The sequence below is a fragment of the Carassius auratus genome, chromosome 7 (assembly GCF_003368295.1).
Source record: "Carassius auratus strain Wakin chromosome 7, ASM336829v1, whole genome shotgun sequence".
Lineage (NCBI taxonomy): Eukaryota > Metazoa > Chordata > Actinopteri > Cypriniformes > Cyprinidae > Carassius > Carassius auratus.
The window spans coordinates 35783932-35802425 of NC_039249.1; the positions used below are offsets into that span (position 1 = coordinate 35783932).

The 18494-nt window shown below is 35.5% G+C and overlaps 1 protein-coding gene across 3 annotated transcripts; it reads right to left on the reverse strand.

Moving 5' to 3' along the window:
- Positions 1-8453: 8453 nt before the first annotated feature.
- Positions 8454-18476, reverse strand: brms1 (BRMS1 transcriptional repressor and anoikis regulator). 3 transcript variants are annotated; one of them, XM_026268704.1, is made up of 11 exons: positions 18334-18476; positions 17121-17347; positions 16740-16830; positions 16419-16546; positions 15097-15176; positions 14527-14623; positions 11953-12045; positions 11487-11551; positions 11369-11408; positions 9531-9639; positions 8454-9423 (listed from the first exon to the last, which is right to left on the reverse strand). In XM_026268704.1, exons 2-11 carry the CDS (start codon positions 17326-17328, stop codon positions 9306-9308), a joined length of 1029 nt encoding a protein of 342 aa, XP_026124489.1. In that variant the 5' UTR covers positions 17329-17347; positions 18334-18476; the 3' UTR covers positions 8454-9305. The 3 variants fall into 3 exon arrangements, with proteins under 3 accessions (XP_026124489.1, XP_026124490.1, XP_026124491.1); XM_026268705.1 differs by having other exon boundaries at positions 17121-17342; positions 18334-18474; XM_026268706.1 differs by lacking the exon at positions 9531-9639 and having other exon boundaries at positions 9286-9423.
- Between the last annotated feature and the right edge of the window lie 18 nt (positions 18477-18494).

The window sequence follows — 18494 nt, forward strand, 5'->3', positions numbered from 1 at the left end:
AGTTTTGTCTTTAACAAGTGATAAACCATCAAATTTTGATTGTTTTGACTGCCTTTGATATCCCACAATCCTGTGCATTCTATTTCGTGACTGTTGAGCTAAAAAATAAAGATGGCGTCTTAAAGTTGCATTTGGTGGTCAGTCTGTGTGTAAACGTATATGCATATTTCTGACTAACTTTAACCTTCTAGTGAGAAATCAATATTTTAGTAATTAAATATTAATTTAGTTATCACCAAACCTCTTTCTATTTATTTGTAGATCATTAAACCATTATGCTGCCTCAGAAGCCTTTCCGAAATCAGTTTGGTGGGGAACCTTTGTGCAAAAACACTGCCTGAAAAGTCATTGCCTCATACGGCACCGAGGCAGCAAGTCAAAGCAATGGACAAAGGCATCCCCTCGTAATTTCGAATTTTTTCACTTCTGAAATCATGGCTTTGCCCCTATGTTTGCAGTATAGAAAACAGTGCATAAGTCTTCTTGTGCTTGAATTGTTTAAAGTCATAAAGTTTAAAATGTACACACAGGAATCGGTAAGAGGAATAGAAATTTTTATTTTATAACTGGATGATTCCTGACCTAAAGCATCCTATTCCAGAATTGGAATACAAACCTGATTCCAAAAAAGATGGGACACTATACAAATTGTGAATAAAAACAGAATGCAATGATTTGCAAGTTTCAAATTGCAATATTTTATTCAGAATACAACATCGATGACATATCAAATGTGTAAACTGCGAAAATGTATAATTTTAAGGGAAAAATAAGTTGATTTTAAATTTTATAGCATCAACACATCTCAAAAAAGTTGGGACAAGGCCAGGTTTACCACTGTGTGGCATCCCCTCTTCTTTTTATAAATGTCTGCAAATGTCTGGGCACTGAGGACACAAGTTGCTCAAGTTTAGTAATAGTAATGTTGACTCATTCTTGTCTAGTACAGTCTTCTAGTTGCTCAACTGTCTTAGGTCATCTTTGTCATATCTTTCTCTTTATGGTGCACCAAATGCTTTATATGGGTGAAAGATCTGGACTGCAGGCTGGCCATTTCAGTTCCTGGATCCTTCTTCTACGCACCCATGATGTTGTAATTGATGCAGTATGTGGTCTTGCATTGTCATGTTGCAAAATGCAAGGTCTTCCCTTAAATGGAGATGTCTGGATGGGAGCATATGTTGTTCTAGAACTTGGATATACCTTTCAGCATTGATGGTGCCTTTCCAGATGTGTAAGCTGCCCATGCCACACACACTCATGCAACCCCATACCATCAGAGATGCAGGCTTCTGAACTGAGCGCTGATAACAACTTGGGTTGTCCTTGTCCTCTTTAGTCCCTATGACACGGCGTCCCAGTTTTCCAAAAATAACTTCAAATTTTGATTCGTCTGACCACAGAACAGTTTTCCGCTTTGCCACAGTCCATTTTAAATGAGCCTTGGCCCAGAGAAAATGCCTGAGCTTATGGATCATGTTTAGATATGGCTCTTTTTTTTACGTATAAAGTTCTAGCCAGCAACGGCATATGGCACGATGGATAAACTTTTCCGGCCTCTTATTGCTCTCATGAAAGCCAAAATGAGCCAACATTTGGCATGAAATTTCAAAATGTCTCACTTTCAACATTTGATATGTAATCTATATTCTATTCTGAATAAAAAATAAGGTCATGAGATTTGTAAATTATTCCATTACTTTTTTACTCACAATTTGTACAGTGTCCCAACTTTTTTGGAATCCGGTTTGTAGATTTTGGATTCCCAAGCCTAGGTATGGGTTAACATGTTAAATAGCTCTTTTTTTTTTGTCCTTCCAAAAATGTGCCTGGAGTCCACCTTTGTTATTATAACACTTTTAATGTGATTTCAAACCATAAAATTCAAGAAGACTCGTGGGCTGTTTTCTCTGCTGCACAAAAATCCTTGTGTAAGTGAGGAGTTTGGTTCCAAAAAAAATTAGTTTCTGCCAAAATCAGTATTGTTTCTGGTCGGTATTGAAAAGTCAATTTTTCTTCCTGTAGTCCACAATGAGCTCCTTTGTCTTGCTGGTGTAAAGGAGCAAGTTATTGTCAGTGCACCATGAGGCCAGGTGCTGTAACTCCTCCCTGTAGGCAGTCTCGTTGTGTTAAATGCTGAGCTGAAGTCAACAAACAACATCCGTACATATGTGTTATTATTGTCCAAGTGTGTGAGTGCAGAGTGCAGCACTGTGCATACTGCCTCCTCTGTGCTCCTATATTTACGGTAGCCACATTGGTGTGGGTCCAGTGTGGGTGGGAGGCAGTCTTTGAGGTGTGATAGAACCAGTTGCTCAAAGCACTTCATGACAATAGGTGTGAGTGCTATGGGGCGGTAGTCATTTAAGCACATTTGGAGTGTTTCGGCACTGGCACAATGGAGGGTCATCTGTCAATGCCAATTCTGTGATTAATAGTACTGGTAAATTACCATCACATGCTTTTAGATGGAGTGACATTTAATACACAGAGCCTTAGATCACTGACAAGCTAAACTATATTGCGTTTATTGCTGAATCACATTTGATTATGAACGCAATATTGCGTAGCTTGCTTTTATTAATGCCATTTATGTTTTTGTTAATACAGCACATAGCACTAGTCAACTAAATGAATGTAACATGGCAAAGATGAATGCACTTTTGGAACTTGAAAGTAAGGGAAATGTAATCTTGGAATTTCTGTGGTAATAATGGGGCGTTCACACCAGACGAGACTTGCGCAAATAAATCACGCTATTCGCGTGTAGTTGGATGCTTGAACATTTTGAATTTACTCGCTTCATTGGCGCATGAAATTCACTTCATTCATGTGTGAAATTCACTTGTGATATCGTTGTTAATGTTTTTGTTCATGATGAAATTTTATTTTATTGCTGTAATTAATTTATAGCATTAACACAATGACCCATTGAATTAATTTTGGAAGCAATAACTGATGAATGCATTTTTAGTCTGGTGTCTACATATAATATTAACTCAGATGCTGTCATATGTGGATCAACTTAATATGTCGTGTGACTTAATCAGAAAAATAACTTTCATATTGATTCAATGGATTTATTGCATTTTGGGAAAATAATAATACAATTTTATAATAATTCTTTGAAAATCAAAAACTGGATTCAAATTTTTTATGTTATTATAACCTAAAGATGCAATGTGAAAGTTTGAAACAGAAAATAATGTTTTTTATTTTGCCACTTTCTTGGTAAAGGAAACACATTTTTACTCAAATTAATCAAAATGGATTTATTGTGTTTTGAAACCAAACTCTTCAAGTGTTATTTATCCTGTTGATTTTCATTCATAGTATTCAGCTAACAAGTAAATATTTAGCAATTTAAGAGTTTGAATAAATGTGAATGATTTAAAAAAAAAATTTAATTTTGTTATTATTATTATTATTATTTACCTTATTAAAATTCAATCGATGCCCAATCTTACCCATATGCCACTTTATTTTTTTTACTGGCACCTTTCAAATCATAGTGTTAAAAAAAAAAAATTTTTAATATTTTTTTTTTTTTTTCGTTCACTTACCCTTCTTTGCTTTTGCCCTTCTTAAAAACATCCACATAATCCTATAATGAATTTACTTGTCAAAATAAGTTATAAAACTGTTGCTCCTGACAAGAGGGATAGTATTTTTGATTAACATAGCGTCAAACAGCATAGCTAAGATCGGCTGAATGGATTTGAAAATGGTAAAACTCAACTGTTTAACTAGGGGAGTTGGAAAATAAGCCTATTTTTATAAAAAGTGGAGTGTTCCTTTAAGTACAATTTCTTAGTACTCTTTCCACCACTAGCAGACAGTATATTAATATCAGTATATTATAGTATATAAATACATTTCAGAAATCATCCAGCTGCTTCTGTCCTCTGTCTCATCATTATTAAACACCAGTAACCCAGTGCCACCCAAGCCATGCATGCCCATGTCATCACACTACTCCACCATGTTTCACAGATGAGGTTGTATGATTAGGATCATTAGCTGTTCCAAGCCTTCTCCATACTTTTTCTTCCCATCATTCTTGTACATGTTGATCTTAATCATATAAATTTCTCAAATTACTCAAATTAAAGATCAAAGTGTGCACTTAAAACCTGTATTTATTATAAAACTGCAACTTGAATATGGTCAGCAGCTAAAATAATAATTATGTGCCTGTCCAAATAAATATGGACCTAAGTGTAACTGGAAAATAAAAGGAAATGAATTTCCATTATAAAAAAAAAAACACGGAGACCTGCTTGCTTAACAAGAAAGAACCAAAGAGGCTGAAAATATAACATATTTTAATTTGTGCTCAGAAGATTAACAGAAGTCTGAGTAAAAAAAAATGAAATGAGTTTGGAATAAAATGATGACAGAATTTTTAAATCAACCATCCCTTTAAAGGTGTTGGACAAGCATTTTTGTCCCTAGTACCTTGACAAATATCACTCTTTTCTTGGGAAATCACACCCGATCTCAGTATGTGACAGTGCTAAGCTCTAGCCAGTCAGAAACACTCAATAACGCCAGTGAATCATTTTGCATGTCAAGCTGACATGTCTTGGAAGTAAGGGATTCAGAGAGAAATGTGTGGTAAAACAAAATGGCGCACAGTGATAGCACACTTGGTTTAAAGCATACAAAAAGTATGATCTGTAATTCAGGATGCTGATTGGTCAATTAAGCATTTAACCAGTGCTAAAATATATGAAAGTAACAATCAAGATGCCATGTTTTCACTGTTTAACATTGACAGCTGTTTTTACACACTGTAAGTAGACAAAAAGTATTTTATTCCATGATGGCTACTCAAAATCAGACCTATACTATAATAAAATTAAAATAAATATAATAAATACTTAATTCTTCATTTCATTCTCCCTGGTAACTAGCCACATGAAACATAGGTTCAGCATGCTTCTGTGTATATAATGCGCAACATCCACCTCTATTGACCTATCAGGGATTACATCCAAGATGACACATTTAATGAATTTGATTTATAATATTTATTTTTAATTTTAATAATTAAAAAACTGTTCTTAATAAGCCCTCTGAGGTTGTAAAGGAATGGTTGATTCGTCATTTATTAAAGGTCCCGTTCTTCGTGATCCCATGTTTTAAACTTTAGTTAGTGTGTAATGTTGTTGTTAAAAGTATAAATAATATCTGTAAAATTCTAAAGCTCAAAGTTCAATGCCAAACGAGATATTTTATTTAACAGAATTCGCCCACAACAAATGACCAGTTTGGACTACACTAAAACAGTTTTTGGACTAACCTCCGCCCACAGGAATACACAAAAAAGGGGACGTGGTCTTGTTGCGCTCCGACGGTGAAGAAGAAGAGCTGCGTTTGTGTTTGTCGCCATGTCATCGAAACGCAGTTATTTTCATCTCGGAGTCCAATCACCTTTGTTAGGGCTTCCAAGGTATGCTGTACTTAGAGATCAATGGTTACAATTTATGTATAACTCGGTTCCCGAAAATTATAATCCACATGTAAAACTATGTGCAGCACATTTAGCTGAGGACAGCTTCCTCAATCTCAATCAGTTTAATGCCGGATTCGCACAAAGATTAATCCTGAAAGATGGAGCAGTTCCTCTTTGTCTGGAGAAGGCACTGTTTATGGACCACAACCGTGTATTTTTTTATTTAAGTTGGTGCGTTTAACAGTTTCTGTAACTTATTACACAAAGGGCAACGCTGTTTAGCTTTGTTTACTAGATGTTAGAGCTGTGCAAAAAAAATCGAATGCGATTTTCATGCGCATCTCGTCAGTAAAAACGCTCCTGTGATTATAAGTACATCTCCAGCACATGCGTTCAGATCAGCATTGGCAGGTTTTCAAAACAAATCCTGCCCACTTGCTTCTCAAAACTAGCATTTCCAGTAGGGCAGCATTTCCAGGAGGGCAGCGTGCCCTAAGCTGATGTCGAATCACAACACAGGAAACGCTGGCACAATCAGAACTTGTTACGTATTTCTGAAGGAGGGACTTCATAGAACAAGGAAGTCATCAGCCCATTTTTATGACAGTGAAAGCAGCGGTATACAGATAGGTGAACTGTGTGAAAAATACTGTGTATTGTGATATGTGTATATGTGAAGTGCACACTTTGATCTTTAATTTGAGTAAATATATTTATAAATGTATATGATTAAGATCAACAGGGTGTCTGTGTCCTGGATATAATGTGTCATCTTGGATATAATCCCTGATAGGTCAATAGAGGTGGGTGTTGCGCATTATATACACAGAGCATGCTGAACCTATGTTTCATGTCATACAGTGACTACCGTATTTTCCGGACTATAAGTCACACTTTTTTTCATAGTTTGGCTGGTCCGGCAACTTGTAGTCAGGTGCGACTTATTTATAAAAATTAATTTTACATGAACCGAGAGAAATGAACCAATAGAAAACATTACCGTCTCCAGACGCGATAGAACGCTCTATACTGCTCTGTGCTCCTGTAGTCTACCACTGAGCAGCATAAAGCGCCCTCTCGCGGCTGTAGACGGTAATGTTTTCTCTTGGTGCTTGGTTCTAAATGAATGCGACTTACAGTACTGTGCGACTTATATATGTTTTTTTCATCATCATGACGTATTTTTGGACTGATGCGACTTATACTCAGGTGCGACATGTGGTCCGAAAAATACGGTAGTTACCAGGGAGAATGAAATGAATTTTATTTTAGTACAGGCCTACACATGTCTGATTTTGAGGAATCATGGAATAAGATGCTTTTTGTCTATCTGCTTGTGTAAAAATAGCTGCCAATGCTAAACAGCGGAAACATGGCATCTTGATTGTTACTTTCAATAGCTAAAAAGCATACGCTTTACAGCTCTCCTGTTTATGGTCCATAACTACGGTGCCCGGGAGGTGACATGGTCGGTTCACTTAGTTTCATCGTGGCCATGACATTATAACTTGTGGGAACGTGATAATATGTCGTGACCTCGAGATGCTATGTTGAGGAAACAACATCTATTTCTCATAGGCACAAGTTGATTGCGTAAACAAACCTGCGTGGCCATAGCAACATTTTATTTAATATTTGTATATTATTAATATAATATATAAATTAACTTTTTAGAGTTATATTTTTTATATTTATTGTTATATGTTTATATGTTTAGTCAATTTGTGTCATTTTACCTGGTTAACATTTGTATAACTATGCTAGTATTTGCTAGCCTACCATACTTTGCAAATAAACGCCTGACAATTATGCCAATAATGTTTTGATTGTATCATTGTATTTATGCCCATGTGTAATGATAAATGAGCGTGTTGTGTTTTCATTTACAAATGAAACTGTGAATGATTCATTCCTCAATGAAACATAGTATTTATAATTACGGTCAACTGATTAGCTGAAATAAATGAAATATATGTCCCATTTAAACTGCATTCTAGCAAAAGTTCCAGTCAGGACAATCAAATCTTTTTTGGCATGTCGAGCATTTTACAGTAGGCTATTATTTACAAAAGTATTCAGATGTTAAGTAAAGAGGTCGAAATGAAGGAGAAACATATTAACATAAAAGAATATAAAAAATCTAACCATTAATAATAGGCTAATAATAATATACAAATATTACGAGGAAAAGACGACCAGTTAATGAACTTTTACAAGACTAAAGGATGGATAAAAATGTTTTCTTGTAGGCCTATTTTATATTGTGCATTTTATGTAACATTTATTCTTGATAAACTTCATTTGAATGCTGACTATTGCACGCAATACAATCCAGTAGCCAAGCCCTATTGTTAATATAATAATGTAATAACTTCTATAATAAATAATATAATAATTTCTCAATTCAAAATAAAAAATGATCCTTCTCTGATAATCCTGGGTTGCTATGGTCACGCAGGTTTGTTTACGCATTAAACTCATGGCCACAAGAAAAATATGTCATTCCCTCAACACATAAGGATGTCGCTACCTCGACAAAATGATTTCGTAGCCACGACAAAACTAAGTGAACCGAACATGTCATCTCCCAAGATCTTGCCTCTTCTTCATCTGTCTGTGCACCTCCTCTCTTCAAACTCTATGAATCACGAATCACTTAGAGACTCTTGAATCTTTAGATTCATTAAATCTCAAGGACTCAATAATTGAAAGTCTGTACTTGGATGTACACCAGGGCTGAAATTTTTCATTTTCGAATGTTTAAATTAAAATGAGAACTTCTCGAGTTTTCTAATCCCCCATTTGGCAGAGAGAGAAAATTATAGTTTCCCATTCATTGTTTGGTTAGGTGTTAGTCCCATCTAGTGGCTCATTGTAAACTATATAGCTCAGATAGCGCTTGGTTACACTCCTGCGCCCCCTGGAGGGCACAAGCGGTGCCTCCAGCCTTTGACAGTCCTGCAAAGTTTTAATGAATGAGCCATTAAACAGCAAATGTAAGAAAAGTTTAGATTTTAATAATGCTTCTTGTTATAAATACATGATTATCTCGAACACTTTATAAATAGTTTTTTTTAAGCACCCTCTGTTTCAGATCACTTTACAGATGTTTATAAATACTATGCATTACAATTACAGTCTTTCAAAATGTACTGAAAAACAAGTTACATCTCTTGTTTTTCTGAGTGCAATCACAATTCAAGGTGTTTGATTGTGTTCTCTTGTGTTCTGGGTATAGACAGTGCTTTTCCTTCTAATATACAAACTTGGCTATTAAAAAAAAGATCCAACATCAGTTTAAAGAAGCAGTTGAAGCACAAGATAGAAAGAGCTCATGTGAGTGCAGTCCCTTTTTCCCGTGGTGTATTTAGTGTACATTAAATGGACTTTTACAATAATTTTAAATGAAAATGACAAACAAACAAATGCACAATGATCTAAGTGTGTATCAGACTTCATATAAGGTCAGTATGAAGTATTATACATGTATACAGTGTGACAAGCATTATGATACAGAAAGACTTTATATGACTTTAAGCATTTGGTCAATAGGCTTTTTAAATTAATGAATGAACTTTAGCTGCACCAGAAATTGCCTACTTGATGCCAACAGTGTTGCTCTGGAACCAGATCCTTCTTCTTATTATAATCATAATAAAATATGTATATAAAAAAGGCTTAATTTATCTGAGATCATAAGTTATCATACATACAGTCTCTGGTCTGATCAATACCAGTGCATAGCATTAAATTGGATTGTTATAAGCTGTTCTAAGAGTGTTGTGTGTTATTTGTTAATTATTAAAGGGTAGGTTCACACACTCTCCGATTGTAACGTTTATCTTCTCTAAGCTTTTTGTATGGTGTATTTGCCTTTCTGAAGCTGGGAGACGTAGATTTTGGTTTTGGTGCCATCTGTTCGCTTGAACCAGACCTCTCCTGTGCTGATCCCTGTTATCACGGCCCTGAGAGGAACACACAAGAAAACAGGGAGACCATTTCAATTGAAATGTTTTGGCAAACAAAGCCAAAGCGAAGACAGATGCTGTCTTATGTCTTATGCTCTACTGACTGTGCCGGGCTGTCGTCATTGACTTCTAGAACGACACTGCTGCCTTTGGAGAATTTCTCTCCATCATAGAAGAGAGCCCCACCTTCACATCGCACGGGCACCTGCCTGTCTGAGAGACAAACAGACACGCACACCCTCTTAAACATTTTGTGCTTTAATAGCTCATAGTGCTCTAACGCTCTGCTTTCAAGACAGTTTCTGTCACATATAGGGCTGTCTGGCTGAAGTTAAACTGCTGTCATTAAATGGTTCACATACGCGACGAGATAATACTCTAAAAAAGGTACATGTACAAAAGCTGTCACTGGGACGATACTTTTTCAAAAAGTATACCTCTGTGCCTTATTGAGCTCTGAAGGATGCAAATTAGTACCTAAAGTGTACATATTAAATTGTAAATGGTACCTTTTGAAAACCCTTTTTTCCCAGTGAAAGCATTCATCGTGTAATAAAACGTGTATCTCTTCCAAGTAAATCTGTTAAACTAGCTGTTACCGCGACGAGACGAGAGACAGATTTTGTTGATCAGTTTCCATTTCTGTGGCTGCATTAACTAACCCTGCCTTACATTGAAATCTGAATGGTCTAAAATCCTGCTCCACATAAGAGGACAGCATACATCTAATATCTTCTGCTCATTTATTCTCATTGTTTCATGTTCAGGGTGGTTTGTTGCTGCAAGCTTACTGTTTAGTACAATAGTTAGGTATTAAGAGATGATTGTTGATTATTTATCAAATGCAAACTGGATCATTAGATCTGTACACCCTTTATAAAAAGAAGTATTAAGCATACTGCTGAAACTACTGAAAGGAATTTATGGTAAATGAAAAAATACTTGAATATAATTAGAATGATAATAATATATTATCAGCAAGTACAGTTCTTTTTAAAAATACTTTTAAGTGCACATTCAAAACAATTAAGCACACTTCTTTTTCACAGGTGCAGTATTATAAGAGTGGTGTACAGTATTTGTTTGTAATTGACTCCTATGATGCAAAGGAAACAAAATAAAGAATTGGAGGGATGAAAGTGAGAGTAAGAGTGAGATCTGGGAGACATAAAAAGACAAATGAGAGACAGAGCAGAATCAAATGTTACATGTCAAACCATTTTTCTTAGTGACAGAACAAGACTCTAAGTGTGACATTAAAGTTTCAGTCAATCAGTCTGGAGTGACAGAAAGAGGGAAAAGGCTATAATTCAAACCTCTGTATCTAACTTAATCAGAGGCCAGACAGATAGAGCTTGTGAGTGAGGGTCAGGGCTAATGGAAGCAACTGAGATGCCAGTCGAGAACATGCTTAAGCTTTAGCATCCATTTTGGCTAGAGACAGACAGTAACTCTATACATGTTGTGTGTGTTTGTCTCTGAGTGTGTGAGTATCAGTGAAGGCATGTTTACTATTTCTAAATCTTTTAATAAATATAGACCCTATTATTTTATAGCATGCATCAACACATACAAGATTTTCAAAAACAAACTTGAATCTCGAATTAAAAATGATTATACAGCATTATGTAGTAATATTGTTAAAGATAGAGAGAATCCTATATTACTCAGTGAAATCTATGCCAATCTTGTCGTGAGAAAGAAATCATTGGTTGAATATATTTAGCCCAAGGCAAGGTCTCTGGTGGTCAGTGCACATGATTGCCTTCAATAAATTTTCAATGAGTTTATTCAGTCAGTTTAGTCAAAGTTTAATGAGGTTCACCTGACTACCATGAGGTCCTTGACCTCCCAGTGTAGCTTCCTGAGAAAGACAGCGACTGACAGGAAAGCTTCAATAAAGTACTTAAATGAACACAGTGCCATTTAATAACTGACTTACTGTCTGCTTTCTTCTTCATAGGCATCAGTGCTGCTTTTGCCTGGAAGACAGAGAGATAGAAGTCACAATCCATCACACGTTCACCGCAAGTGAAGAGCTGATCATTCATCATGAATACCTTCTTGATGGCCGTCCAGTCCTCTAGTATATCAGTGTCTCTTAGCATATACACTATGTATGGCCCTGAAAAACAGACAGACATGTTGAGCAAGACATGTTGAGGAACACAACTTCTTCAAACCCAGTGAAGATAAGAGGTATAGCATGCCGGTTAAAGTAGGCTGTTGGTTGGCCTAAAAATGTCTTTCCCAGAAAAAGTCCAAACAAGAAAAAAAATCATACCATTTCAGGAGACAGTCTACTCTACAGCTGTATTAATAATGTTAAGACAGTTACATTATTTAATAAAATAAGCCATGTGTGATTCCTGTAACTTCTGGTGAACTTTTAAAATCTATTTTAAGACCTTTTCAATAAAGGTGGTTCTGAAACCAGGTTTAATCCAGAAGGCAAGTGGGCACAGAAGTGGTGACTAAATGAGAGGGGAAGAGATGGATCTCAATCTAAAGAGAAAACTTTATTACCTGACACAAGAGCTGCCTTTTTCTTCCTGTCTGGGCGAATCAGGAGACTCCTTCTCTTACATTTCTTCATCCTCACTTCATCATTCCACCACTCTGATTGATAAAGAGTAAGTATGTGCGTTTATGGATCTTGTTGTGATTATTTGGGTTTCGAACCTAAAAATTCCTAGTGAACAATTATGCTTAAAATCTTCGGTCAGCACCAATAGCCTAGTGGTTAGTGCACTGACATACAGTGCAACTGTGCTCATGTTGACAAGAGTTCGAGTTCTGTCTCAAGGTCCTTTATCGGGGGGAGTCATGGGCCAATGGTTAGAGAGTCGTGGTGTTCACTGCTGTGTGTGTGCACTTTGGATGGGATAAATGCAGATCACTAATTCTGAGTATGGGTCACTATACTTGGCCACATCACTTTCACTTGTTTATACTTTTTTAGCAAGTTTATTATGATTCCAAACATGTCCCCCTTCAGGTTGCAGTACACTTGTATTTTTGCTGTGAAATCTTTACTTTAAAATCTAATATCAATATAAATGTAAGAATAACTGAACTAAAGATGTACTTAAGTACTGTACTGAAGATACATATACATATAAATACATATAATAATCACATTAAAATGCACCAAATAAGATACATCAGGCTTTAGATAAGCATTTTTCTACATCTGATCATAACATTGCATTGCATTATATTTTTTGCCCCCCACAATAAGAACTGCAGAGCTTTGATTGTACAACTAAGCATATGAATGTCAATCAATCAATCACCTTTATTTATATAGTGCTTTAAACAAAATACATTGCGCCAAAGCACTGAACAACATTCATTTGGAAAACAGTGTCTCAATGTAATTTGATTAAGACATATTATTGGGAGACAGAGTGAGTATTGATATGTGACAACTGTATTTTATGTAAATAGTCTGTTATATGGTTATAGAAAGCTAACTGATTTACATTACAAGCTGTTAGAATTTCATCTTACCTCTGCTTTATTAACATCATACACTATAATACTGTATAGCATTGTCTTTAGATAATTTTAAATTGTTATATATTTATCCACTGTTATATTTTTATTCATATTATTCAATGTTTATCCATACTTCATTTAATACTATTATTATACTTTATTATTTTTATCTATTGTTGTTTCATTGCATGATGATGATGTTTATTTTATGTCTGTTGTGCAGCACTTTGGTTAGAACTCGTATTACTTTTAAAGTGCTATATAAACAAACCTTGAACTACAAAGATCAAAGGAAAACCTAAATATAAAGTTAAAAATAAAAAACTGCCGTGAAATAAATCGACGAGTCCTGTTTTCTATTGAGATTAGGGATTCAGAAGTAGTAATAATATTAAGTTTTATATGAAACAAAAGACATCTATGCAGACATATGTGACCCTGGACTACAAAACCAGTCATAAGATCCTGTGTAGTGTGTATTCAGTGTTATTGTTGAGCTCCACGAAAGGAACAAAAACATTATGAAGCACCAAAACGTTTTTGTGCACTATTTCAAGTGTTCTGAAGCTGTTCCATAGTTCAATGTGAGGTACAGAATAATGTTTAAGTCATTAAATTCAGTTCACATAAACTCGTTCGAATCGTTTGATTTGACCGGTTCTCCTTATGAAATCGGACTGAATCGTTTGAAACGGTTCGTGTCTCCAGTAAGCATTAATCCACAAATTACTTAAATTATTCACTTTTTTAAAGTGGCTGACACTCCCTCTGAGTCGAAACTAACCAATATCCCGGAGTAATTCATGTACTCAAACAGTACACTGACTGAACTGCTGTGAAGAGAGAACTGAAGATGAACACGAGCCGAGCAGCTTGTGTGTGTGTTGTACTAACTGTTCTATGTGGACTCGGAGGACTGCCCAGCCAGCACACTGTGACTCAGTGTTGTTTCAAGCTCATCATTCTGCTATGATGTACATAAGCGCTCTGTACGCTCTGTATTGGCACCTTTAGTATTATAATAACTTTCTGCGCAATCAAAGATTATTAATAGTCATTCATTTTCTGTCCTATCCATGATATTGCTGCCTTTATTACAGTGCTATACATTTAAAATAAATATATTTTATATTTCTATATAAATGTATGTACATGAATGTATTTTACAACAATACAAAGAGCAATGTGTAACATATTACCAGATTTAAGACTTATTAACTTTTATTTGTAAATACAATATTTAACTAGATTTTATACAATTACGTGCACCCGTGATTTTTCTAGAATCTAGAGTATCTTTTGCTGCTGAATAATCCACAAACCTAGTTTATAATAGTATTTTTGTCATAGATTATAATTTTATATTTTTTCATTTGTTATTTTTCATTAAAATGAAGTTGTCTATATGTAGCAGATTGTGTTTAACACAAAAGAATGATGATCAGGTCAACACAGAGTATAGAAATTCTACACTGATAAAAAAAAAAAAACTGGTATCGGATTGGATCGGTATCGGATCAGATCGGTTCTGAAAAAATGGTAATGTTGCATCCCTAATACAGTGTATGGGTCTGTGTGTGTATACACCTGTGCGTGTACCTGAGGTGATGTCTACACTCTGTTTGTCCTCCTCCAGTCTGCGGATCTTCTCCAACAGTTCTGTTTTCATGGCATCAAATAAGAGTGTCCTCTCACTCTAGAGAAACAAGCAACTGATTACATACACACACTGACTCGATATGATTCATGATCATCACTGCAATGTTAACAAACAAACAAACAAACACAACTGTTTTGGCAGAGACATGGGAGTATTTATTTACCACAGTGCTTTTTCACTGTGGTGTGTTTTTGGTGATACTTCCAGATTATGATAAATGTGGTATGTGCATGTTTGTGTATGAATCTGCATATTTCAATGTTTAATTGCTACTATGTATGTAAGTTTGTTGATTCATACAATAGCACTATGGTATTAACAAGGTTTTTAAGCATGATAACAATTTCATAATAACTTTTTTGTACCATGAACTTTCTAAAATACCCTGAAGTACCATATCAATTTCATGGAACACGAATATGGCACATCATTTAATACCACAGTAACGCAGACGTATCTTTTTGAACGGATGCTGCATCTAAATAAGTGGGTCAGCTGAGCCGTGTTACCTCTAGATGCTGTCTGGCCCCCTGCACTTCACATTCATGTTTGTGTCGGACCACTTGCAGACAAAGTTCTCTGTACACACCTACAGGATGAGAATTAACAGTTGACCTGAGACCTGTGGTTCATTTGTAAGAGAGATATCATAAAGCAGATATATGCATCCTGATGTGTGTCACCTGCATTGTTGGGTAAGTTACTTTCAAAAAGTAATTACTATTACTAATTACATCATCAATATGGTATTTTAATTACTTTACTAATTACTCTGTCTGAAAAATAACTTAGTTACTCAATAAGTAACATAACTTAAAATCCCTATAAAACTTAATAGAAATTAAACTCTTTATTCTCTTCTTAAACATAGAATAGTTGAGCCTTTTAACGTTAAAACAACTGTAATACTTAACCATTTTTATATTAATATATACAAATATTTGGTTAACAAACAGAAATACTCTGAATAACAACACAAAAAAGCTTAAGGAAAGTTAAACAATGCATTTCAGTTTGGCAAGATGTTCAGGAAAATCCTAAATAGTAAAATCTGTACATGTTTATGTAAAAATAACATGTTATGAAGGTTAGAATAGATTACAAAAATTATCTTCTCTGCTGAATAAAACCGTGTCAGATCGCACTGAAGAAAATTCCTCATAGCAGGACTTCTTTCAAAAACTATGAAAATTGGACGAATTTTGATATTTTTTTAATCCATTTTTTGTATCTAGATGAGGGTGTTTGCTGCATATAATGAGCTCAGATACGGGAAAGACTGCCTCACTTTAGTTTAATACGGATTATCAGAGAATATTTGTTTTAGATTTTAATTCATTCATTTAAAAGTAGAAAAAAGCTTTCTATAGACATATTTCTCATGTCTCTGTGTCAAATATTCACTGAGTTTGTGACGGCTATAAAGTTGCTCACGGAGACCTAGACAGCACAAAGTGCACCCTGTTTGTTTTGTTTATTTTACAAAAGCACAATGTTTTGTTGTAATTGTCATTTGTACACAAATAAAAGAAGGCCCTTTTTAGATTCGGCTGATTATAGTCTTATCTGTATCTGAGTATTTAAGGTTTCTCTGTGAATCAGGAAAAACTGAAAGTGAATGTGCTGGCACGCAGAGGGTTAAAGACACTGCCATTCAATTTTATCTTTAGACGGTAAATTTAGATTTCAAATTCAATATTGATTTTAGAAATGTTGAAATTATTAACTGTATGTAACGCAAGCACTTTATAAGTAACTTTTATTTAAATTACCTAAAATGAGCATTAAATGAGTGGAAAAGTCATTTAATATCAGTTACAACACTGGTCACCTGCCACTTGTGTTCTCTGCTGTAGGTTCTGCTGCAGTGTTGCCAAGGGTTCTCTGTACTCTCCCGCCTTTCCTGTCAAAACCTCGTCCAGCTTCATTTTAACCTGGTTCAGACGTTCTTGAAAAAGCCTGAAATTAAAGAGGAAGTCATCTATAGAGCTCTAGAATCAGTTCTTAGAACAACACAATTGTGTCACAACAATACACTACAGACTACTTTTATTGGTGGCCATCCATCCCAGATGACTGCCCTGTTACTATTGGTCAAAAAAAAAAAATGAAATGCCACCCAACCTTAACCAATCAGAAAGACATATCTTACTTGTCTTTTAACTCCAGGAACTGTTTTTCCAGGTCAGACATTTCATCTATGCACTGTAATCGTCTTCTCTCACAATCTTCATCATCCATTTCTAAAAAAGAGAAAATTCACTCTGATTCAATGTTGTTCTTTCTATTCTTTTTTCCTATCAATTCCAGTCAGTGTTCACATTCCTATACTTCACATCACTATATGATCAATGTTGGTTATTTGGGGGCAGTCATGGCCTAATGGATAGAGAGTCAGAAGCTCAGGTCAGACAGTGATTGTAGGTGGAGGGAGTGAATGTACTTCCACCCTCAATACCACGATTGAGGTGAGACACAGAAGCAAAAACACATCGAACATTCAGCATAGCTATGCAATATTCAATCGGCAGACCTGAACTTTCTTCCTCTTCCTCCTCTTCCTCCTCTGGTTCACTCTCCTCAAGGTCGCTGTCCCGCTCCTCTCCACTCTCCTCCATCGTCTCCTCTGCCTCTCCTCCCTCTCGCTCCTCCTCCACCTCGCCATTAGTTTGAGGAACCTCCGGGTCGGCTTCAGTCTCCATCTCCTCCTCTGGTTCTCTGGCAGCCGGCTGAGCTGGCATGACTGTTTATAGCACTGTACTGAATAGTATTATAACAGAACAGCGGTAAGATCTCAGGCTGGCTGATGCAGTAAATAAAAAATCCACATTTACATTATATAAACTATGAATACAACATAATCATTATACATTTATTATATATGTTTGAAATTATTTAGAATTTACATATAATACATATTTAATTAATAAAATAATACTGCATATTTTGTCATATAATGTCCCTTTTTTTATACTATCTTATCAATAGTTACCTTAGCTGTATTTTTCTAAGCTGTATAATGATTTAAAAAGTTTAAAAAAGCAACGTCTATCAGTAACGTACCGGAAGATGGGAAATGAATGTGCATGTAAAGACAACTGACCAGACTAAAGACCTTTAACAGCTATAAAAGCACAGTATCCGGAGACACCAGGAGCTGTTTAAGTCCATATTAGCCACTTTATGTTTAATTAGAAAGAGGAAACTCCACGCGCTCGTCTGATACAACTCGTAATATGATGATTAGCACTCTTCTCGCAGTCTCGACTGTATCATGTACGTTACATCCTCTAAAGGCCGCACTGCATTGACTGAGATACATTACAAGCTCATTACTCACTCTGCTCATCCATTGCTCATACATTATATGATGTGAGAGACATTATTAGTTACAGTCTCGTGCTGTTTACATATAACTGCGGATTTAAGTTAACGTTTGTTGTATAAACTCGGTTTCCAACTGAACAACTCCACACTTCATTCAGAAACATAAAGTGTTGTCCAGTATAACGAGGCATAATAGTAATGTTAACGAACAAGAGTGAAAACAAAAAAACGGTTGCGACTCCTAAAAAGTCTCAATAACAATGTAGTAATAGATGAATTTACTTCGTAACGTTGTATTGAATCTCTTAACCGCTCCATGAATGTACGCAAATTAACCGATGCAAGGCACAGGCTAACAATACACGACGATCTTACAAACAAACTGTATTAAGTGCATAAACAACAGCTAAACAGCTTACCTTATCGTCAATTCTTGTTTAAGTCGTGAAAAATATTACATATTGTCGACGGAATTTGCATATCAGGGCAAGTTGACATCGGACAAGTCCACTTCCTCAGCGCTTATACGTTTGTTGAAACACACTACCGTTTTGAGGCGCTAGCCAATCAACGCAGACCT